At 43.2% G+C, this 25,560-nt stretch overlaps 1 protein-coding gene across 1 annotated transcript in view; it reads right to left on the bottom strand.

Annotated features, from left to right (window-relative positions):
* Window positions 1-25,560, bottom strand: part of T265_11658 (hypothetical protein) — a gene marked incomplete at both ends in the record, with an annotated part of 116,410 nt that overhangs the window by 7,632 nt on the left and 83,218 nt on the right. Inside the window, 3 exons of the mRNA XM_009178369.1 lie at window positions 5,663-6,085; window positions 12,412-12,562; window positions 16,965-17,113. Of these exons, the coding sequence (XP_009176633.1) occupies window positions 5,663-6,085; window positions 12,412-12,562; window positions 16,965-17,113 (723 nt within the window). The remainder of the gene's footprint in view (window positions 1-5,662; window positions 6,086-12,411; window positions 12,563-16,964; window positions 17,114-25,560) is intronic.

Genomic DNA, 25,560 nt, shown 5'->3' with positions numbered 1-25,560 from the left:
CATCCTGCGATATACTGTGTCCTAGGAGCAGACGTTCACTGCCGAAAGAAATCGGAAATTACATGGGCATCATTGGTGTTTATATTTGTCTGATAAAATAATTGAGTTTCAAATCAGAGTGGCTTTGGTGCCGACAAACATATACCACTTGTTGGATCGAGTTTCACTCTGCTTAACTCGATAACGTGCTGCCTTCCAAACCACTTTAATCAGATACCATTATTGCACTGAAGACAACCTGCGTCTCTGTAGAGGGCAACAAAAATGTCGAACTTGAGGGCGGAAGTCAATATTTTTTGTTTCACTCTGGATCTTTTTATTCCACAACGTCATCGACCCTGCTGCGCCGAGTCGCAAGCAAACCATGCTGGCCACTTGCTGACATCAGTCTTCTATGAACCCTCGTAACAACTCAGCTAGCTCAGCGGTTAAGTCGCAAAACTGCCGATGGGGAGGTCCGTGGCTTTCTACTTGTCAACGGAAATTTTGTCCTTTACGTGGAACCAATCTATACTGAAAGGCCGATAAGCACTGTACGGCTGTTTCATCCCTGTTGTGATGCATTAGCGGTATGCATCTCACCAACCTCCAGGGAGTTTCTAACTCGCGATCTTTCAGCTGGTAGTTTGAATATGTGACTGTTTGGCCCCGGGCGGCTCATCAGCAGTGTGATTAACTCGCACAGGTAAGATATGGTGCCACTCAGCCTTCAGTCACTGCATCGACATCACATGATCATGGCGTTGACTAGTTTCCGCCATGAGGTGGAAGTTTCAGTCATCCTCTTAGCTACTTGTAACTTGTTAGTAGTATGAGATATGAGATCTTCAATGGGGACCGTGCTGCAGGTGAGGACAATCTACGCTAAGACTCGACTTCTGTTGCTGAGGCTTAGGAAATCTAGCACTCTTGCTTCCTTTGAGTTGCACGCCAGCTATGCACTGAATGGGCGCCGCAGCTGACCAGACGCTCATCAAAAAAGAAGCAGAACACGTTTTTCTAATAGAACCACATCTGATGGTTGGTAACTTATATCGAGCAGTCAAAGCTATAGATAGGCTCCGCCCTTCATATTTGGCTGGAGAACAATATGAAAGAGGGATTCACTCGCGTGCTGCGTTGAGGGTATACCAGTCTGAAGATGTGTGATTTGTAACATTTGTAAAATTAAGTGATAAAGTCGAAATTCTGGAAAGACCTTATTGTCTTGATTTCCTCTACTACCTGTGAGAGGAGCTTTTGGGAATTTCATCGTTTTTTGGAGGAACAAACAAAAGACTTCTGGTAGAGTTTCGTCCATAAGTGAAGCCGGTCTTTGTTGAGAGGCTGTGAAGCACTGCACACCGTTCAATCTTCATTGGGAATCTCACATAACTCAAGAGACTCTGGTACCCACGACCTTCCGAGCCGGACGAAATCTCCATCAACCTTCCCTAATCTTCTCGCACTATCGACGAAAAGTCTGTACTTGCTCAGCAGGATGCAAACGTCAAGAGTGAAATCAGGCTTCACTGCATTCTAGTGGGTCTAGCCTGCATGTTGCCAGCAGCATCGTCATAGCATCAATGCGGGTCTCAACAAAATAAATGCAAACCGTCATCGAACATCTGCGATTTCCTCCTACAGTTCTTTTATAGCGGAGGAAGCTGTTTCTTGTGGAAGAAAAGTTAGTTTTCCATAGAGCTGCATGGCAGGTTTTCGAAAATAGTAATATATGTCACAGAGAATCCCTCTCGATAAAGAATCCCACCTAACACTTTGGGAGGGCATTTTTCCTCAACAGGTTATTTTAGCAACAAAAATTAGTCACGCGGTGGTAGCCATGGCAGTTATCCGTTATGCATGGTACCCACCAGTAAGGATGTGCCAAGTCAAAAACTGATTTTCCGATAACGCACAGATCAGATCCGAAGGAGAACCGCCCCAATGGCATATGAGAATTTCCAATTTGGTGGTACAACGTCGTGATCGGTGTGGGCGAATTTTGTGTTGTCTGACTGATAGACCGAATCCTTCTGCAACTTGCGGATTTAAGCAGAACTTTATCCTAGGAATAGCTGATTTTTCATGAATTTCCGTACGGACTCCGAGTGGGCTGAAATGCACCTTTACATCGAAGTTTATGTAACGTTATTCTTGTCCCTATTTCAGAGCACTCGTTTGCAGTAAAATGCCGTCATTTGAAAACCGATTTCCCGTCTACGATAAAATAACATTATATGACATTTATTCGTACTAAAACATAGGCCTATGAAAATAGGTCAATGATTTTAACGTGTAATTTCTCGAATTCGAGTGTCTCTGCTCCGTCTTAGCAGCCGCAGAAACAGGTGTGACAGGTGGTGCCTTTCCTTTACAGGGACTGTAGGTAGCCATAGTGTAGAGAGGATTTTTTACCGGGCGGCATTGGATGGAGATTTGGGCACTGCGTCCATCTTACGGGTCCCAAGAAGAGTGTATCCTGTCTAGTAGGCTTTGACCCACCCTTCAGGTGGTACCGAAGCAGAGGTTTTACAAGAAGCACCAACTGCATGAGTTAGTTCCTAAGCCACAGTGCCGCCCTTGGTAGCATAATCTGTCACATGATTGCCTATCAAGTGCATAAACGCGAATTCTGATTATTCTGGTTCTGAATTGCGTGGATCGAACCCGTGGACGATTGCATAAAGTGTTAGTCTGACATCGGCATATCTCCTTGCTACTCCACTGGCCATGAACATATTGAGCTAAAAAAGGTAGGGCTCCTTTCAAGAGGGATGCATCCACGGAAACCCTTGGTGAACAAGAGTGTCAGGTTCTTGAAACAAGATCACGGTTTGATTGTTCGGAGGCTAGATATTGGCACGTCACCGGTCATACGAACCCATCAATGACGTTGGATTCATGCAATGAAGCACTGGAAATTTGTGGGAAGAGATTCCACCATGCACAAAGATGGTTGCTGATCAAGATGGTTCATGGCTACGCTAGGTAGAATAACGTTGCGACACCGGAAAAGGTTAGATGCAGTAGCCCTGAGCTGCGAGGCACAAGAATAGCCTGCTTTCACTAAACCTCATGGATTATCTGGACCTCACGTAACACAATCAGATTAGACTCTGTCTCAGTACTTAGTAAATCTCAGTGACGGAAATAGCTTAGAGTGACGGCGTCAAAAACGAAGCAGCCAACAGCTGGTTGTACAGCTGACAGCCCTGGTCTCAGTGGGATCAGGAATGTACTGCCATCACAAACGAGGGGCTTGTGGCTCTGCTATAGGACTCGGGAGATTTAAACGACGAACCCTGAAATACAAATCAAGAGGTTCAACTAAGCGATCCCTTGAGCCGATCGCACTGGTTTACCGTATTCCCCTCTGCAATAAACAGTATCCAATGTAAACAGTTCAACAGATGTGATACCGTTTTAATTTTACCATATTTAGTATCACCTTCATATGAAGCAAAGCATTAATCTCTTATCCGCTTTCTAGCCACTTGAACTCTGGAGAGGGATTCTGCAACTTTATGGTTCAAAGTTGGTATACCCAATATAAGTGAGTGAACTCTCAAGAATAGTGCAAGCTCTTCCACAGAAGCACTCAATGTATGAGGCGTTTAACTTGGGTGTTGCTTCGTGGGTGACCGTTTATGGGTTACGCCTGCACTGAGCCTGCCAGACTAAGCGATAAGGAGAAGACGGAGAACTCCGGACATGGCTGTACTATCAGGGCAAAACACAGATTTTGCGTAAATATATATAGGATAACTAAATGGCCAAATATGGTCGTTCACTTGCTCGCTCTGTACGGCCAATGGCGGTGTTCTGGTCGTGAACAATTCCAGCCCCACTCCACTGGTCTCATGTTGCTAAGCCGTGTTTGGTTAGCTCCTCCAAGGCACCTGCTTTCCGAACGTCTCGTACCGATGGTGACCTTGGGGGTGTGTCACTCTCTGCACACGTAATTTTTCCATGTCTGGGCGCGTCCTGACACTGGGTTTATCTAACTGAACTACACAAACATGAATTTACATTTTGACCATTGGGAAATTCTTCCTTACACTTGCATTCTGAGTGTACTCCTTAAAAAGGAAGAAAGCATTTATGTAACAAACCAGTTACTGAACTATCTGGATAGACCAGTAACTGTCGGCCGGACATCGGATTATGTGACGTGAATACACTCCAGTAGCGAGTAGACGTGTGGGCGATGGCTCTGGATCCTACACAGGTGCTTTTAGCTGAACTGCTTTCTCTGATCCTGGTAATACGCACACATGTCGCTTCATAAATAAGGAAGTAATGAACGCTTTTTCCACCATATGACTTACGCAGCTCCTCACAGTGTGTTCCTTCATCTTGCCACTGCGGACAGTTGAAAATTTTATCACACCAGAATGCCTTGGGAATGCAAGTTTCCCCGTCACATGTTGTCCAGGTGTCTTCACAGGGAGCACTGGGAATTGGGGGGGGGGAGGAAACTGTTCCCGTCACATGTTGTCCAGGTGTCTTCACAGGGAGCACTGGGAACTGGGGGGGGGGCAAGAAAAACTGTTCATTTTGACAAAACGTTGCTTACCAAATTTTTTGGCAACGAAAAACAAGTCTTTTGCTAAGCTACTACTGGATTGTGTCAGATGACGTTGTTATGACCCAGTGAACTGAATTGTTGACCATCTCCTAATTTGCTGATCATTTATCTTGAAGTTGTGTTTGTGGCGAAACAAACCCGACTTGTTGGAACACAAGTACCCTTCCACTTCAGTCCACCACTGCACAGTGGTAGAACCCTAGAAGTCAGACTTGAGGGAACTCACTGATTAATGCTTAAACCTACTGACCAGAGGTTCCGTGTTTCGAACGGAACCTCAGCATATCAACTGCTTCCGTCTGGGCTCGGGCAACCTGAGAGTATCTCAGTCTTTAAACTTTCTTCCGGTGGCATGGAAGCCAGGCACCGGAAGAATGGTACAGCTGATCGGTCAGTTTTCTCTTTTAGAAGTTGAGACTTTGGGGCATCTATTCATTTCGGTTGCATTTTTATTCTAAGCTGATCAATTTAAGCCATAGCACATTTGTAAGCGCTACTCGCTACTCGCTAGAAATCACTTGAGTGGTGTATGGATATGAACGCATAGTTTTAACGGCATATGTGAGCATACGTAATTGCAACACGTTTTCCTTAAGCTGTTGTACACACTTAGAATACGTAGAATCTTCCATATGACGCCGACACCCCTTACTAAACTCTGTTTATTTTATGTCACATCAGATCGTTTTGCATTTGCATAGAGAGCGCAGACCTGGGAGAATCACCGTAGTATTTTCAATGTGACAGGTAACTGACACCAGGTGCGTGTTCTAACTTAACCGACTCCTTTCCTCATTTACTCAACTATGCTAGGCCGGCGCTAGGTGACCACAGTGGCAGTTGGGCATATACAAAGCGATCCAGCTACCGTACTCATCAAAATGAAGTCTGTGCAGGAATATTTTATCTGGTTCTGGTTCTTTCTCGGCGATGCTGATCTCCATTAGCCTACCATAAGACTGAAGGGATGCGATCGTTCGAATATGAGAATTTGGCCAGATATGTCAAGGATAGAAATTCAAGAGAGTGACGATTTACAGCAATACTGATGGTGGTATAACACACTATCCTCAGTCACTTCTGACAACTTACATTCTGAGCGTGTCCTTTTTAAGGCTGTCAATTGGAAGTGAAATGTTGGCATCTGAGGAAGCCTGAGACTCAGTGCTTGGCGTTTTCTTAGATTGCCCAATGTTGCATTCGATTTAGCTTCGGTTTCTCCCGAAGACCTCAAACGTCTGTTCGGTCCGTATGTGGTAGGTTTTTGAACTGGTGAGACAATAATGATCCTGACTATCATGCGAGACTGCCGAATAAAAAAGTCACGATCCGACTCTCGATTGTTTTCCAACTTGCTCTTCCCAATAGACCGATCACAAAAGCGCCTCACTTTGGGACATGGAGTTACGTATGGGGATATGCTCAAATGGGAGTAAAACTCAAAGATGGTCTTCCTTCCATCAATAATTGATGCCGGATCTTGAATCAAAAGTTTGTCCATCACGAAGTCCAGGTCTGAAGTTTGAAAACATGATTCATGGTCAGTCAACGCCATTGTTTCGTTAAAGTTGTCCAAGAACTAGCCTACTCGTAATTATTAGAGTAGTTTAAAGTCCTTCAGAAAACAGAAACGCCATAGCGGCAATACTGGTGGAAGGCTCCTAAATAAGCCGTATATTACATTTGTGATCTTCAGAATCATATAAGTTACAGGAATTCATTCACTGCGTTGAATTCCTATTCTCCTCAAAAGCCGGGCTCAACGTGCCCAGAGAAATTTGGCTGTAGGGAAATGATCACATCTACCTAACACTGTACAATACAATTCTAATGAATGTTACCCTTTAGACCTCAATGGCATTATTTTGTTTACTAGTATTGCCGCACGTAGAAGAGTTTGGTAAGTCGGGACCTGTGAGGCTAATCACTGAGACACATCTTCAGGTGTTTTAATGACACTATAATACCATCGATGGAAAGGTTTATGTTGACTGCATGACACTTCCATTTTGTTTTTTTTTTACTCAGTTGTTTTCGGACAAGTCTACTGACACCGCACCTTATGGCATAGAGGCTGTCAGTTCAACACTCTCCAACGAACTTACTCAAAATACGCCAAACGTTTGATTAGGGATTTTACCAATCGAAACGTTTTGAAGTGTATCCAGTGGACATCGTCGCCGGAGACATCTTTTTTTATCAACATCCAACAGATCAGGCTGTGTATTTGGAGATAGAGACTTTAACAAAAGACGATTTACTCACTAGTCAGCAGCAAACCTGCACTATTTTCTTGGAAGAATTGGTTCACCTAGGCTAAGCAGGTCTTATCAGCTAATTTGCTTGCTAAAATTACTTGTACAGTCCCTGTATCTCACCTCTCCGGGTTTCTGAAATCCATTAGCAATTCCGCGTGGTCTGGTCTGGGAAATAAAGCTGTTTCAGAGGAAGAAATGGCCGTAAATATGCTCACTCATAAACAGATGTTAACCGTTACTGGCCAGGAACATTCACTGAAAGATTACTTTGGTGCTAACGAAAGACGTAACTATATCTCTCACTTATATTGTTAATTTGGTACCAACCGAAGCATGAACCGGCCATTATTCAGCACACTCAGTTGGAGAATGTGGTGCATGAGAGATTCATCTGGGATTCAATGAGGTCTGTTGTGAATACCGACTTAACTGAAAAGTGAGCGAAATATTTCCAAATGCCTGCAAGTTAGTATTCACCTGGAAGACGAGCAAGACAGAAACTCAGAGACCATGCCTACATGAGTAGGAAGAGGGGCAAAACCGGTCACACTTTGTGGAACCGTCTTCAGCAACCGTATGCGTAGTGTTGTGTCAAGGAGAAATCCCAACTACCCCAGTGAGAGACATTCGGTGTCGGAGGAAACGGAATATTAAGGGTATGAGGTGCACCCGGAAACTCCAGTCTGGTCCTGTTAGAGGGGTCTTTTGCCTAGAATGGTCGATTTTTCCACTCTAAGGGGCCTCTCACGAGAGAAACTTCTATGAAAGTACTACAAAAAGCCGTAGTTTTGGAACTATCTCCCCTGAAACGAAAGACATAACAGGACAGCCACTTTACTTAGATTTTGAGAAACCTTCTACAGTCTCCGCGTTTTAATAAACCGTCATTACTTCGGCACCCACATTCCCTCAATTTCCATATACTCTAAGCTATGCTTTAAAAGTATGTCAAGACCAAACCGCTTAGTTAGTCAGTTTGGAATAAAAGGTCGCAGAAATATACCAAGTCCCTAAGTGAAGAGTAAGGGCATTGCGTTACAGAAACGCGGACTACTGGCTGTCACGGAGAAGATAAAAATCCGGATACCTCTTTTCTGCAGTAGTCTACAACAGAGAGATGGCTTTGTTTTCCAAAACACTCCTGCCCTAAGTAAAATTCACTGTGTTTTCCCATTAAATCGGCGGGTATTTTTGCAAAATTGACGCAACAGCAGGTGATTTTCCGTCCAAGCTTCGAGGAAAATAGCTCGGCATGAAAGCAAATCCCGTATTTGTGCGTAACCCTATCCTACATCTAATCTATCATTGGGCGTTGACATGACAAAAAACTCGAAACTCCCGCAATTCCGCGCTTGGCTGCATTTTACGCGTTCTGTTTGTAGACGAAATTCGAAGATTACGTTGAAAAGCCTGTCACATTCTTATCTTGTCAGCCCCCGCACTTTGTCTGATTCCATGTAAACTTTGGTTTTAGTGTGGAGAAATAAGAAGGGTTATATTTGTTAATTTGTCCCACATCTTGTGAAGATTTGCCGCTAGTTACGCTGAATTTAGCTTCATTTTTGCGAGCACACACGAACTTGGTCAAGATGAACCGATCAGGATGTTTGGTGGCAAATAATTTGCTTCTCTCATGGAAAGATCATGGTTTCGAGAGGATACAGTTGACAGTTCGTAAAATGACTCTGGTCGGCATCACCTTTCAAATGCATTGATTTGTACGAGTTGAACGACTAACGCAGTATAATACGCTGGTGCCCTGAACATCCAACGGAGGCAAAACCGATCCCAGCCTCTGATTTTTAAGGGGTATTTTTGGGTTTTCATTAAATGTGAAACTGCACAGTATTGTCCACATATGTAAAGAATATGATAGGGTCTTTTGCATTGAGGTTTCATGAAGAGTACGCAAACTAAGCTGAGTTACGGATGTGCTTGATCAGGTTTTCAAGCGGCCGGACTCCCTGCAGAGAGTGCACTTCATACCAAACATATACACATTTAAAGGTCGAGTTAGTTCGATTTATTGATTATTCCCATCAACCAAGCACTAGTTCTATGTTTTTTTGTTAGATAACTGCTTCGGGTAACGGTCACTAGTTCTATGTTTTTTTTGTTAGATAACTGCTTCCGGGTAACGGTTCCAAACAAGGGGCCACTTTTCCACGATTTCTCCAAGAGGACAACAAAACGAATCCAATAAATCGGCTCCTCTTTGGAGACGGTCTTCTCTAGCGTCGTCAGGGCGGGCAAGAAGAGGAACATGAGACCAATCCATTACGCTTGCTTACTACCAGAGATAGACCTTCAAATGATAGCCAAATATTTCGTGTAAACTGCAGACTGGAAAGAAATCTCGAACACAAGTGGAGTTTTGTGACATTTGTCATCTTGTGCATACTGCATCCTGCAAACTCATCATTTCATAACCACACTTTGCGACGAAACAGTAGAACCACAAGAAACCCGTAGAAGAAAGAAAGTGCAATTCTGTAGGCAGCAAGGTGTTTCAAAACGAAACGCACTTGTTTTTTCACTTGCCACAAAGTATGTATGTTCGGAATGATAGGATCATTAGTCTACCAGTTTGGCTACTTCCGTAAGCTTCATTGGGCCATTCCACATTGGAGGGAAAAATAGCCCTTTTCAAAAAGGTCACCAAGAAGAGGACCTGTCCTTAGAAGGTCACTTTTTGATCACTTTTTCTACCCTAAATATTCCACCCAGAATAGCAATAATCAGACATAAATGTTTTCAAATACGTACAGGACAACGATTGGCCGAAAAAATATCAGTAGTTGCCATGATGAGGCTCCAGTAAACTGAACAGAACTTTCTAAGGCTATGCATTATCCTTGCGACCCATTGAGGAACAAATCGTTGCAAGTGGGAAGGGAACTTCTATCTGCTCGGTACTGATGTTGTCCCGGATTTTTGAGAAAATGGTCTCCCACTTCTAAGTGCAGCGTTTCTGTAAGGATTCATCTGAAATATTTCTGGTTAGAGCCAACCTTGGGAAAACTGTTCACCGTAACCTGCAAAACTTCCGAAGAGTTACGGAATCATTAGTTAGGTCCGTCTTTTCAGACCTCCCGGAAAAAAGCTGTTAGTTTGACGAGTTGGTCGGGTCTGGGTGTTGCAATAATTCTGCGCGGGCTAGACTGGCCGTAAATTCGTTCTGCAAGGGTGACTGTGTTCGGACGAACAAGGGAGAAGAATCAGACAAAGAACAGTGAGTCTTCGAACTAGGAATAATCGTGGAGCCAGACGGTCCAGGGCTCTTTCCCGGTACTGTTCTCTGAGACAGGAGAGTGAAGGCGACGAGATCGGTCCTCCAGACAACCATCACTTTCATATCTATGGAAATAGTTATTCTGTCTTTTTTCGAGAAAAGAAGGGTTCGAAACGGTTGACCTCAAAAGCCATATTCTTTAATTGTCCACTTGTTAGCGGTAACCACATGCTCATTGTCCAGCATAGTCGAAGTAGAGTTGAAACTCACCAACTGCCCCATGTTGCTCCAAAGGTATCTGCTCTACACAATGACATCAACAATGAGACGTGTCTACTTTACCCCACGCGTCCTCAGCCTAAAACAGTCCTCGAAGCCAAGCAGGTAGGTAGGCAGAGTCACAAAGGAAACCCCATTACCCTTTGCCTAGTGGGTCAGAGTTGAAGATTGGAGGAAATCCTCAGTGGTCTGAGCAACTGGGGGCTATCATCCGCCCTTGAAGCTCCCCCTTCAGTGGCAACCAACAAAACTTTGGCCGGTGCCCCTGGAGTTCCATTACGTTCTTTTGCTGGTTAGAATTTTTCCATGTTAGTTAAGCTATTACGTCATTGTAAGCCCAGTGCCGGCTGGTACGCTTTTTCCTCTGAATGAATCAGGCCAATGTCGCCTTACTTTTCGGGCTAATTGTTTACCATAATGTGTATAATATATAACCACACCTGAACTATACTGGTTGGGTTTCGAGACCAGAATTGCGTGCCCTCTTGACATCGATAAGTGTTTCTTATGATTTTATTGATCGTAGGCACATATGAGTTCATCGATTGGTGTATTGAAAAGACAACTAACACTGGACTGCTAAACATATGAATTTGTTTCTACCGAAAGAAGTAGTAAACAAATTCCGTCTGGCTTTCGTTGCTTTCCCCATTTTCTGTAAGTTTCCAAATCTACATGGATGCGTCTGCTTTATTTCATGATTTGTGACCAGAGCGTTTACTGGAAACTTTTGAGGCGTAAATATATTCAGTTTATCGGTGGTACGCTCATTTTGGCGTTACTGGCGGAATAAATAAGCTCAGGGAAAACTTTTTTTCTATTTCTTGGATAGCATAGCAACTGAAACATGGGACCTCCCTGTGTGGCACACTCATTTGAACAAGAGATTTAATAACTTCCGGCGTTGAAACCAAACTACCTTGTAAATGAGGGTATTTCGCGAACTTCGTACAATTTTGGTTGAGTCAGAAAACTAGGTTGACGGAAGTCTATGCTCATCCAATGAAGTTGAAGAAAAACGAAACGTGCCGTCAAAAAGCTTACAGTCATCTTAGGAGTGGTGTGCTCCGCCTAGACAGTGCACTGCGACATTCTTAATGTCACAATAACGTCGCCTTCAGTTGAAGAAAATCGTAAGCTGGAGATTCAACTGAGGTTCGGCTGTTTCCCGTTGAAATCAGGTTAGTCCGTAAACGAGTGTATTTTGTAAACTGAATGCAAGTTGGATTCAAGTAGAACGTAGTGTTCACTATAGGGAAACCTCGGAGACGGCGCCTACCAAAATGGACGAAGCCGTTTGTGGACTATCGGAGAGTTTTCACCAAACTTGTCAGCAGTGTGGTTCGTTCAGTGAAAATTGACAGACCAGGTATAATCCATTCCATCTGAGGAAATAAAAAGCCTCATGGATGGGAAAAGGGTGGTGAATTCTTTCTAGTGTCGTAGTGTGATGCATAAGACTGCAACTATTGCTGAATTACCGAATTCATTCGTCACCTTTTTGCAAAACACCGGTTTTCTTTCGAACGCTACTCGAGCAAGTAATCTAAGGAAGCCTTTTGTTGAGCGGTCAATACTCGCCTTCAGTTCAGTTGCATCACAAACAAACATAAAATCGATCTGTGTAGAACTTCCATCTTTGACTGAGATCTAACGAAATTAACACTGTGCTATTCCAGGAAAATCCACAACTCCCCCTGCTACTGTCTCTCTGAACTACGCCAAAAAGCCATAAAATCAGTGAATTAGCTAAGCTTGGTAATCGTTCTACATTGTTCTATTCATCTCATGGGTGTTACCTGCAAAACAGACAGACTTTGTGAATACTTCCTTCTTCCAGTTAAACCATAAAATGATTTATCAAAATAGGACCATTCATTTCTGAACCACACAGTGAATGACGGTCGAATGAGGTCAACCCCCCCCCCCAAACGGAACTAGTTCTGTCACTGACCAAAAAGCCAACTGTCGAAAACCTTCGATTCTTGGGTTGTGGCAGAGAAAAAAATCAGCCTAGTCTGGGACAGTAACAGAATGTGACGCACAGACGTTCGGCTGATGGAGAATCTTACCGTCATATTCTTTTTTGCTTTCTTTTGTGGCGAATACCAGTGGATTGATCGAGCGACATTGGGTCCGTGCATTTTGCGCAAGCAACTCATCTGGGACACAGCTCCAGGAGAATTCCTGTGGAACGGTCACGTTTACAGCGTGAAGGAAAAGCTGATTTTGGGTGAAAAAGAACAGAGAACAGTCACTACTAGTCCCACAAAAGCATCTACCGGATGATTGTTGATTAAATCTTTTTTGTAAGCAATTTGGTATGCGATTCATGCCTATTCCTAACACTCTCCTTGGAAAAAAACAATTATGCCACGACGTTTTAACCGCAACCGATTAGTCGATTTCACGGGAAACATGCAGAAAACCTACCCAGTTTTTGCTCAAATCACATATTCAAGACAGCTATCTGGAAGTACCTAGGGCCGAAAATGTTTGAAAATAAGAGCAAGATGTTTGCGCGAGTATTGCAGCACATCGACGAAACTGTTTGTTTAACGGACTCATGGCTGGATGGTCTTTTGGGACTTTCCTAAAACAAACTAATGACAGATGTTTTCTCAATACAGCCACGTACACTCACAATTGAAGTCATTCTCCGTTGGGAAGCCGAGAAGTGCTATACAACGCTTTCATTCTTCAAGGAAATCAAAACCAGTGTGTGATCGTTGACTTGTTCACTGAGCTGGGCAATTTGACTGCAAACGTTTCGTCACCAACGGAGGTCACATCACCAGTGCGTTGTTGGGGAGCGTAGTGGTTCGTAGCGGTGGGTTAGTGGTTGTGCTTTTAGTAGAGTTGTGTGTGCGTTAATGTACATGCTGCTAGCCGGGGATGATCTTTGATTGCGATTAGTTGTTCGGTCGGGCGGTTCCATTGGTTGCTCCGTTATCCTATGCCCTCATTCTTCGACGCCCACGAACAACTAATCGAGATCAAAGGTCATCCCGACTAGCAGCACGTATATTAACACACACGTAAAACTACTCAACGCACAACCACTAACCCACCGCTACACACCACTACGCTCCCCACTAACGCACTGATGATGTCGCCTTGATCGGTGAAGAAACGTTTGCAGTCAAATCGCTCAGCTCAGCGAACAAGCCAAAGACCATCTACGCTACCTGAGCTACCAACAGTTTCCTCTATAGAAAACCAATGTGTATTGTACAAAGACGAACTCGTAGACCTTCGGATATTGGTTCAAGACTAAATTGTCCGGTGACAAGCCGCTGATCAGCCGTGTTATTGGTTTACAAGTACAAGAAACATGTCGTCACTCACCCTTCCCTCACACAATCCACATCAATATATGGCGTGACTAAGTCCTCGAGTGGTTTCACTGGTGGTGTGAACCATGGTTCTCCCCAAACTACTCATAGTTTGTTGATAGCACGAGAAGATTTTGCGAAAATTCCAGTTGAAAAAGTTCTGAAATATCTTCGTTTTACGAACAGAGTATGAGCAACTCAGAAAGGAGGATTAATTACAGGACAAATGGACCATGATATGAGGAATGTTCACTCGGAGATCCAGCCAACACGTGAACACATTATGTGAATCTCGCGGCTGAATGGTTAGTGATGCCATATCCGGTTTTAGTGGTAGTCAAACATACTGATGGTCGCTTACTCGTAGCAGAAAGATTCAGTCTTCAACAGCTGGGCGGGTGATTGTGGGCCTCAACTTCTTTGGAGTTTCGTGAGATTCGCACTGCTTAGGATTCCAAACAAGAATGAAACAGCTGTACAGACTTCTTTGGTTTTTCAGTATAGATGGGCTTCACTCAGAGGACGAAATCTCACCTGGGGGATTCCAACCTCTCCAGCAACCACACAGGTTCGCTAACTAAGTAAAGTTCAGACAAGGAGGACCGAGGGGACAGTTGGAAGGCGGAAGGGGGTGTCGTTTCGTTTCTTCTACGGTAATTCTGGATGGTGTTTTGCATTATTATAATGACGGTATCTAGAGAAAAACAGACCCATTGTTATACTTTGACAAAACAAAATGGGGCATAGACACAGTTGTTGACGTTGGCCGTTTTCAGCTTCCTCGAACCTTCTGCATGCAATTATGTTTACAGCGGTGAAAAAACTCCACTACAGATAGGACACGGCACTGTAAGCTTATAAATACCGTTGATCAACAGTCGATGGATGAAACCACGAAGTAACTAACATTCAGGAGATTACCCTATCCATACCACCAGGCTCAAAACTATTGGACGTTACCGGTATGAGTAACGTCATTACAAGTAGAACACGAGGTTGACGCAAACTCAGGGACTGCGCCTATCTGATGAGCTCCAAGAAGGGCGAAACCGGTCGTGGGCTGCCGACGAATCTTTAGCAGCCTTATGAGCAGTGTACTACGAATACGTATGTATCGCGATATATCGAAAATCGTAGTGACTGAAACATGAGGTGGCCCGGTGCAGCACATTCAGTTACCTGGAAACGTCACAAACGAGAGATTCAGCTGGGCTCCAGGTGAGTGTCTCGCGAAACCAAATTAGTTTGAAAATGAGTGTATTTCCATAACGCCATTACATCTTTCCAACCCCGGCCTACCAGAGCTAGTTGTCAATCGGGTGACAAAAATAAAATAAAAAACATGCCAATGCTTATTGATCGCTGTGCCTTCTTCGGTAATTATTATGCCGGTTGGATTACCAGCTTTGGATCTAGCAGCGATATTCCATTTTTCGTTCTGCCAACAATTTTTATGTTTTTAAATCGTGCTTGTTTCTTTACCAAAGGCGCCAGGTTCCTGAAGTTAAAAGGATATGGTCTCAAAGGCCCAACCCATCAGTCCTATAAGTTCGTCTACGTATCTGATAATGACTGATATTCCGAGTTTCAAAATAGGTTTAAGAAGGAGTGGAAATGGTGTGAGATGCACGTTTTAGGGGTGATTGTTCTCATCCACTCGTACTTATCGAGTTCAGTTACTCCGTGCTTAAGATTTAAGGCTTGGGAACTATAGAACACCAGTGAGCTTTGACTGAGTAAAACGTGGTTCTGTTGATCCAAGTATGCATGATACACTATCAAATATCAAAACTTTTAGTAAACTGTCATGTTCCTTGTCACTACTGGACTGTCACTTCCTTGGACTTCGTTAATTAATGGGGCTGTCCCGAAATACCCCTTTGATAAAGTCGTGTTTAAGTGCCCGGCTTCGAAAAATCCATATTTAGATGTTGTTCCCTTCACTAGGGATGTCCCTCATGTGAATTTTTGCCTAAAATTGCCCTTATCTACTTGTAATATGAACCAGCATTTTCGCATACCATAAAAATACTCGTTTATCTGGTTTAATCTTCAGTTGTAGATTCAAACCAAACTTCAGGCTCTGAAAACTACTGGAAGGAAAGTTGCCTCAACTGATCAAACTACTGCATACAACAAGTGGGCATCAGGCCTACTCAGATAGACTCATCGAGAGTCTGAACTTCTCCAGCGAGGTATTATACAGTTTCTCATGCGTGAAAACAGCCAGCATGAGATTTTTGTAAAGCTCCAGCAGTAAATGGAAAGCAAAATCGGAGGAGATGCTCGTCATTCAACTATTCCGTAGACTTGGGGTTTTGGGGGGTAACGCATCTGAATTTTCACGTCTGAACAGGCGAACGTGTTCACGCTTGAGCGGTGTGATTTGTGTGCCCGACCCATCGAACGACGATCCAGTAACTGTCCTGGTTGTGACGATCGACTGACCTGCCAATCAGGACATCCCAGTCAGAGAGCGTGACACACGCTTGAACCCCACTGGGCAGATTTTTGGTTGCAATTTTGGGGTTTGTGGGATAGGTACTTTTGTTCCTCGTCGGGGTATGCACTGCTGATGAGCTCTAATGAAAGCGAAACTCGAGTCCGGTGCTTCCCTTTGGTGTGGACTCACTGGAATAATTACGCCAGAACAGGAACACGCCCGTTCAAACAAGAGTGGTGTGGCTATGAACAAAAATAGTCCGTAGATATTGAAGGCACCGGGAAAATCCTGTAATCATTGACTTGCCCATCTGTCTTACTTCTAAACCCGGTAAAGATGTCGTTGACCTCGGAATACTAATGAAGCATAGTCACTAGCCGGATGCCGCCGAGAATTTCGTGGCGAGTTTAAAACCGTATTTCTTCAATTTATCGACGTGTATTTTTATCAAGTGAGCTATTAGCTGAAGGCTTCTGATCCACTTGTCTAGTCTCGTATGGACTTGACGATCACTCAGTTCGAAGGCATTTCATGTTTCGCTCCTACTGCTTGAGAGTCATACAATGGAAAGAATCCGAATGATTTTGTCTCCTGGTTTCTATTCTTCGAGTTGATCTCTGATTCACTTGGTCAACTAACACCACTGCCTCTTCAAGTTCAAGTAATACCATTCTAAATCTGTGGTTGCCCGAGGAATAAGAGATAGCACATCAATTACGCAGGATGTGTTTGTCTAGATTAGCTGATTGATAAGTATCAGGTTAAGAAAATATGTTGTCCGTTCATTAGGTTGCAAGAAAGCCAATGGGTGGGGTTAGGCTCTACAAATCGACCAATAAGAACTCACATATGTATTGTTTGGTGCTCGAACGTCAAACGAAGCTTCGATTGCCAGATGATGCATTTCAGGGGGAAAATCATGCAAATTGTCCAGAAGGAATTGATCATCCAACTTCCACATTTCTCCAGGGGTAAGATTCATACGATACCGAAATCCTGAATTTGAAGGATAAGCGTATAATTGACAGTTAGACATATAGACACGTATATAGTAAATCCCACAGCTCATTTAAAAGGGTCGTGTAATCCGTAAAACTTCGCCCACTTCTGCGTGCTTGTCAGCCACACTGGATAGAATACAGCGGTACGATGAAACCTGAGAAAAAGCAGGGGGCAACAGCTACCAGACTACTTCTTCGGAATGGTGACCAGGCAGACCAGGTGGAAACAGCTACCAGGAAAGCCAAAATAAACCAAATCTACGGAGCGACTCGCTGAGGTAGAGTTTTCCAGCAGGTCATGAATGAAACCACCTGCCTTCAGAAACTGGAGGTATGTCTATCCCGCTTCTTCACCCGAAGCACCGGTTCATCAGTTAAAGGTGCGCAGTAGACGGGCGACTAGGGATTGTCTTACACTTCCGAATACAGACAGTATATACACAGTCGTGTCTGACAGCTAAACTGCACCTAAATATGTTTGTCCAAATGCCTAGCTTCTTGCTACAACGTCACTCTGCAGTCTTGGGGTAACTACCAGAGAGGTTTAACACCAACCTGAGATGTCTTCCTTATTAGAGCCTATTAGCAGTGGCCTCCGAACCTCTGAAATCTGTAGTGTATGATACCAGTGAAAAGAAGAAGGCCTTCGCTGAGGAGTTATCCATTAGAAAATGCCAACTGAACAGTTACAAACTATTGGACAGGGGAGTAAAACTCTCACATACATCTTGTTTATAAAACTGAATATCCATCTTCTCCTTGAACGCGTCTTCCTGAACTTTCCTGGATATTCATCGACTGTTACTCAGTTGCAACATAGCGACCCTATAAAGTCCGTAAGAGATCTCACTTTTCAAGAGACGTAAAGCGGATTTACGAGAAAACATACTACTCGCATGCCCCTCCCATAAGTAGTATCACCGTACTTCGGCAGCGAATATCAGATGCCTCCGAATGACCAGATTTGAAGAGATAAACATATTCACACTTGTTTGTGTAGTAACCCCGGTGGGTGAAAAGGTGGCGCAGCAATTGCCCTAGACCTGTCAACTGATTGTTTGTTAGTCAGGACTTTCAGTCATTTGGCGCCAACGTACTAGATGAGCTCTGTTCTCTGCTAACTTGCAGGTGCTTATCAACTTTGTGAATTCTCTGTCCATATCACTAGCCTGATCAGTCTGACTTACCTAATGAACCCCTATACTGACAAACTGCGTCATGCAAGGAAGTTTTTTTAGGAAGTCACTGTAAAATTCATACGCATGAACTATCTATTCGCACCCGTTTTTCGGCTTTGTCTTATGTATGATTGCGTGAATATGCTTCGCCATACGGATGTGTGGTTTATTCCTGAAGCTTGATGCATTTAGAACATGGAGTTCGAGGTGATAACCTGTTAACGGAAAACCTACTAAGTTAAATAATTTATATTCCAAGTTACCCATAATGCCAACCAGTTGGTTCGGTGGTATTACTGGAAATTCGTGAAGCCTACAATCAATGTGAACTACGTGCATTACACTGTTGTCCATCACATGTGAAAACCACTGTGGGACAAAACAGAAGGTCGGTCACACAGAAGCCACCATGGCTACTACTGAACTATCCTGAATTGTAATCTGGGCTGATGTTTGACAATTTAAATTTGTGACAGTTTAGAATGTGTCAAAGGGACTGAAGACACCGTATTCCTTTTTTTTATTCAGGAAGCGAAGCGGGGAAAGGGACAGTCTTCATCTTTGCCCATTGTTACAGAGAAAGCTTTGTCTCTTTTGAGGGGTCCTTTACTTGCAGTATGAATTCATCCAGATAGCCAAGTTTTCCAGCATTCAAGTTTTGGTGACACTCAGGAGAAACAAAACTACAAGTTAACGAGAGGTTGATACTTTTATTGAATAACTTGTTGCACTGGCAGAACAGAACGGGGTGCACTCACAACGAGTCAAAAAGTTGGTGACTCGTGAATTTGTGGGTGGACACTACTTATACCATCCATTAGGTCTGCTCCATGACATCACAATGGTTTTTTTGGATGAATAGTTCAAGAAACTGTCTAATTTTAACTAAAAAACGTGCAAAGCAGCCAAATCGGGGGACTGTTAAATGTAGCAGTGTAAGTCATGGTCATCTACGTTTCGAGGGCAGTCTGCTTTAGTACCGAGAGAGGAGCGATCCTGGTAAGGAGGTGCTGCTTCAGACTTGTCCAGCTTCAAGGTTCAGGTACTGTTTCACACACAAGTGTTTCACTAACCAATGACAACGTCCCATTTTGATGGTTGACCTAGTGGGCAAAAAGTGACGTTTCGGGGCGCTTTCTGATTTCGTTTAGAGCTCAGAAGCAAACTAAACAACACAAAGGGAAGAACAGTATGAATGATCCTTTTTGATGGTTTCTACAAGCAGCCGTTATTGATACATCGATCCTAAGATGGCAGAACTTTTTCACCATAGCTTGAAGAAAATTGTCGAGAACTTTCTTGATTAAGTGATTTTTTAGCTGAGTGCATTTTGTGGAAAGAGTTACCATTATTTCCGAACCCGTTTTATGGGGACCGGTGCTGCTTCACAGTGAATCGAGGGGACCAGCAAGATAAAAGTGGAAACGTTTATTCATTTTGAATGGTTTTATCAACGAAATGATTCAAGCAAATATGTTCCAAGCCTCGCTTATACTCGGAAAAGCAAGGTAAAGATGACGAAATTGATCAAAGAACTTACTATAAACATTATCGGGCGGATGGCCAGGAGCTGCAGGGACACGGAAGGAAACACAGAAAATTCTTAGTTAACAGTTTAACAGAAGTGTGGAAAATTGTGCGGATCGTAGTACACAATTCGCAGCGTGGCTTCCTAAATCAAATGCGTTGGTCTAGGGATGCTGGAAGACGTCATACCTGGTGGCCATCAACTAGAGTCCACACAAATCATGAAATGTCACGCTAGAAGGTCATCTGAGCACTGTTAATCGATTTGTGACGTATGTTACTTGTTTCCGAAGGTCACACTGAAACTCAAGGAAATTCAGGTCAGCCAAGTGTTCTTTGGAAGCTCTTCGATACTGTGTGACCAACACTTAGGCGTCCACTGAGTTGCATTTGGTCATTCAGTCAGACCGTAGAAACTTGATTTGGACCGATCGGTTAACTGCACTTAGTTCTGAGTCTAAGAACAAAATCCTTTAGGTGCACGCAACGAATTGTGACCCATCCTATTGTGGAAGGGTAAAAGTGTGACGGAAAGTGTCCACGGCAGGGTAGGTGATTTGGGTCTAACTTCAAGACTTGCCTTTTCACTCATGCTACGCATACCGAGACTTGTCATTTCAGGATCAGTCAAATCCGCATTGAACATCTTCATTCAAGTTTTGGCAGTCATGGGATTGGTAAACAATGTGTCCACTTCATGCTCCTATGAGCAAATAGAATGTGAACGTAAGAAACATCCAGTTGTCCAATAAAAATGCAATCAACAGTCACCATTTCACCCATTACAGTTACTTTTGGCAAAACGCAAGTTATAATTCTTTACTTCCGAAATCTTAAGTTTCACATGGGGTAAGACTATCGCTTGTGCATTTTTTACTCGTTCCCGGAAAACAGTGATAAGAATGTGTGACTCATCCCTCGGTATCCTCACTTGAGGCGTGAGTCAACATCACATCACGTGATACAAACTGTATGCTCGGAAGGCCTGAGTGCGAGTTAATCAAACGCTGATCAGCCAGTCGTGTTCGCATTGTATATTCTTCCGCGGGAAGATCACGATATCCTGTTCACCTAAGCGATTCTGGAGACACAGGCTGCTGAATCAAACATCATCGGTTGATATCACTTGCAATATCAAACTCTAAGTGCATTGTCCTCTATCTACCTGCTCACAGTATTAAATCAAAATAAAAAATGAAGTTAAAGTATTTTGTGGGAAAAAAGAAAAGGGGGAAGAAAGACTCTGATTCGCCAAAGAAATTGAACGAGGAGCTCTCTGGAAATTGAGGAAATACAAAAAGGCCCTTCATCTAGCAAATATGGTACTCATATGTGCATGTGGAATGGAAGTTCCAGTCTTTTACTCTTAAAGCCAGCTTGGCAATGGGCTTTATTAGAGAAATCGCATCAGAGGGCTAGTACTGGAGGAATCGCCTTTCGACAAGTACAATGAAGCTTCTTTCATTAGCAAACTCCTTCCAAAGAAGACTATTTTCGGAGATCGGTCGTTTTTTGTAAGGGTGTTGAAGTAGTCTTTCTGGAACAGTCAAATAGGCATTCTGACTCGGAAGCTTTGTTTTCTAACAGTGTCTATTCCAGGTTTTGGCTAGGGCTGAATCTTGACGGAGTACAAAGACTACAGGCCAGGAACTTTGGTGAAAAACCTGTCTCAAGGATGTTATTCATCGTCTGAATGAGATAAGGGACATGCCTTCTTCTTATTGACGTATAATGTGATGTTGTGTGTCCCATATCTTAGTGTCGAAAATATTGGTATCGATGAAACGGCAATCGTTCATTCTACCAACTCATTTGGTTGCCACCCACACCGAAGATGACAGTTGCTCATTTTGGAATACCAAGTTGGACACTACAGCATTTCAGTGAACAGTGTATGAACAGTGTACGTAGATGAATAAGTACTGATTAGATAGTGTTTGAAGTTTGCAGACGCTACTCAAATGAATTGCTCGTACAACAGGTGTGTTCGAAAAGCAAAACCGAATATGTACCTGGTTGGGATTCTGTAAGGGAATGCACCAGGTAAGTTGAGTGGTTTTACCCTTACGTCCTGTTTGGCCTAATTCAAGCTTCTAAGATGAAAACCTCCTAGCCAATGGCTTAGATTTTCAGCGCCAAACACGTCAAGAAATCAAGTGACTTAGGGAGATGGTAAGATGAGCAAATGTTTGGCACACCGGTAGCAGCAGGAGACCGAAATTTCAGAAACGGTTCTTATTGTAAATCGTTGTTGACGCACACCTCACAAATCTCGAAGCAGATTCGAATCCACAAATGCACAGTTCACAGCATAAAACCATATCATCAACATTGATTACCCCATACTTGGGCAGGATATATTGATAAACGTCATTGATCTAGCAGCCCACGTCACGTGTTCCGGTGTTGACTGACCTCCTCAAAAACGAAAAATTCCGGTGGGTCGCTTGGACTAGCCATCTGGTGAGTCGTCAACGCCGGATCACGTGATGAGTAACACGAGTTTGAAGGCTAGCGGTTTTATATCTTGTCCAAGTGCAGGTTGAGCATTCAGTCACTCGTGGAAGAACTACCTAGTCTTTTTTGGAAGGTCGTGGATCCTGGATCACCCTGAAGATTCGTAAGACGGCACTAATCATGGATGAAATTGTTGTACGCTGATTTCCGCCATTCGACATTTAGTGACTTTAGTCGTGGGCTGAAGCCTGTGATGAAGTTGGAAACTGTCAAGACAGACGTGTCATAAGTGAGGTTACTGATACACTAAAATTCCGCATAGTTCAAAACAGACAACAAAACCAGAAAAATCGTACAGCGCGGTCTGCCAGATTGTGACCCAGAAAAGGCGAAGTCTGTGATAACAAACCGCCGATTGTAACACTTATTTAAATAGCGTAACTAAGCAAAATTTCAGTCCGCCCTGCTGTTCAGGGAACTAATTAGTGGGGTTGCCATGTTCGAACTAGAACTTGTTGCTGTCATTCTTAGAAAATGCATTTCGGCGCTTAGGCAGATTTAATCCCAGTGACTTGGACTGGAACGACTTATTTAGGCCTTCTTTGGGTCGGACATTTTTATCCGCCAAGGTCCAGTAATTAAGAATACAGTTTGCCTGATGTAGCGTACTAGCAACAGACCTTCAGTGAGGGGTACCCAGAGAACTCGTCAAATTAGTAGGTCTGCTCCGCTGTGCAGTGCCAAAGGCACTGTATAGTCTTTTCAGCGATTAGTATACTTTCCTATAACAAGGTCATCCAGGACAGTCATAAGAACACCTGTTCTCAAACATTTTCCGTACACCCCGTTCATTGTTCGATACATGCTACAAATAAAGAACAGGTATCCATCCCAAAAAGTGGCACATTTAAAGTGATTCTCAGGCCTCATACTACGCATAAATTGTGATAGATTTTTGAAGATTTCAACTAACAACACCGGCAGCGTGATTTGAGGTTCACAGTTTATTTTGATAGGATCGGTTATAGACATTTTCAAACTTTTCTAACGAAAAGCAATTTTTCAGATAGCGGTTTGGCGTGAAAAAATCTCTCCCAGTGTTAAAGTGCACTTTTCTTGTGCTGACCGTTCACAGAGGTTTTGTAGGTAGATTCAGAGATAGCGAATTCGCCGCACTGGTACACAGACAGCCGACGATTTAAAACAGAACCTATTTTACTGTGGAAAACAACAAGAAATCTTAAGTGGAACTTCATGCATGACCCGTGGACATAACCTGTGAGATCACCAGTCAGCGAATTGAAACGAGTTAACATGGTGACCTAAGCCTTCCACACAAGACAGCGGGGATTGTGTTAGTTTCTAAGCGCTGTTTTGCTTTTCGGTTCGTATTTTCGAGGGATTTAAACCAACTGTTTACGGAAACCAAGGTGTCCAGTAAATGGTGATCAGTATGAATTTGTCAATCAGTCACACTTAAAAGCTGGTCACAAGACGGGCACATCAAGTGCTTTGGAATCGTCCAAAACTGTGTACCAAAGTATCCATTGTGTAGTCAAGACTTTTGGCTTGGCTGTAATGTTAACTTACTCGGTTTTTCCTCAACTTTTATTGAGCTCAAAATAGTCTAATGTTTAACGTGCGAACTTACCAGCCGGATGGACTGTGGTTTGAACCCAACCTCCGCATCTCATCTGTGCCCGTCTAGGCTTGAGCAACCTGGGGTGACGCGACAGCCAAACAAGGTGATACAGCTTGGCAATTATTGTTAATTTTATTAAATTTCGCCTTCATCTTTCGGCACAAGCGCAAAGAAGATTGATTCTCACACGAGAATCCAACTAGATATCTTGCAGTCCATGATCACATTATCAAATGTGACAAATTTATACATCCACATCTTTGCATTTTCGCGCAATTCGATCAGCTCGGTGGCCAAAAATCCATGGCGCATTTCCTCTACACTTGTGGGAAAATGCAAATTAGTCTGTGGGGAGACAGCTAAGCCACATCATTTTACAGAGTGTTGGTTGTGGGTGGTCATGTCTGATCGCCATACATTTACTTGTGCTTCTTCCCTCTGCTTCTAGTGCGCTGATTGCGCAAGCACGCCTTTTAGGTATATCGTACTACCTCCTTTGCTAATCATAAGATTCTGGAAGACCGGTGGGATTTTTGGACTGCCCACAAAACAGAGGGTCACAGGGCGAAGAGGCCTGACACAACCATGTTTTCCTCGTGGCTTAATGATTGCCGTATAAGGCAAAAATGGTGGCTGGAAATCAGCGAAAAGGAGACGAGCATTTACAATTTTCTACCAACCATGAAAAAGGTGCTGCAGAAGGCGTGCTGAACGTTCTGGTTTCACATATAATCCAATTAATTTTAATCGCCTGAAAAGAGACCATAGTCGGGTTTTTATTCTCATTTTTCACCCATTAAAACTGGTCTACAGATAAATCCAACCTCAGTTGTATGTAGAATAAGTTATGCAAGAGGAGACCGGAAGAGCTCTTGAAAAATAGTGATAATTTGCAAGCGTTCGGGAAATTCCGACCAAAAAGCATAGTAGCAGTGATGATTTCATTAACTTGAATTGCTAATGACTAAGCCCACCTGTGCGGAGCAAAACTTTGAACCTTCAGTCTAACATGATCAGCATCACCGGTAAGTCGAAGCTGGTGAGGCAACTGATACAAGTATGCTGTAGTACGAGTGCCTCCCGTACAAAAATGACACAATATGTTGTAGACCAAAACACTTACAAACTGTCGCATGAATGGGACCTAGAAAAAGGATATGAAGTGAATTACATTACCTCTGAGTAATGAGACTCCCAGGTTTAGGTTGTCTTTGACACTAGCCAGGTAAGCTGTTTATCTACCCACTAAATACCTACCTGAATGTAAAAAAGCGAGAAATTTTACACCAAGACACTCTTGGGTTTACGAGGTCCATGCTTTTGGTTTGAAGGATTGTGCGTCACGCAAGGAAGTGAATGATGTCAAAAGTAGTGTCTTGGAAAATTTACAACGAAACAATGAGATGTATTCCGTTTTTTGGTATAACTGCTTGGAGCAAATAACTGGTTTGATACAAAACGACATAACTAGATCCCGTACCAATGTTTGTTTCATTCAACTCGGAAAGTCTTAAAAAATTGCCAATTTTTCTGAATGGATGACAAATATGCCTCGGTAGTTCTAAGCGTACCACGTTGGTTGTCTGTTGCGATAATTTTATTGTTGAAGATAGTCCGTAGAATACGTTAGCAAAAGGC

Source organism: Opisthorchis viverrini (genome assembly GCF_000715545.1).
Source record: "Opisthorchis viverrini unplaced genomic scaffold opera_v5_539, whole genome shotgun sequence".
NCBI lineage: Eukaryota > Metazoa > Platyhelminthes > Trematoda > Opisthorchiida > Opisthorchiidae > Opisthorchis > Opisthorchis viverrini.
The sequence above is the reverse complement of the archived record's forward strand: the minus strand, read 5'-3'. Positions and strand labels throughout refer to the sequence as shown.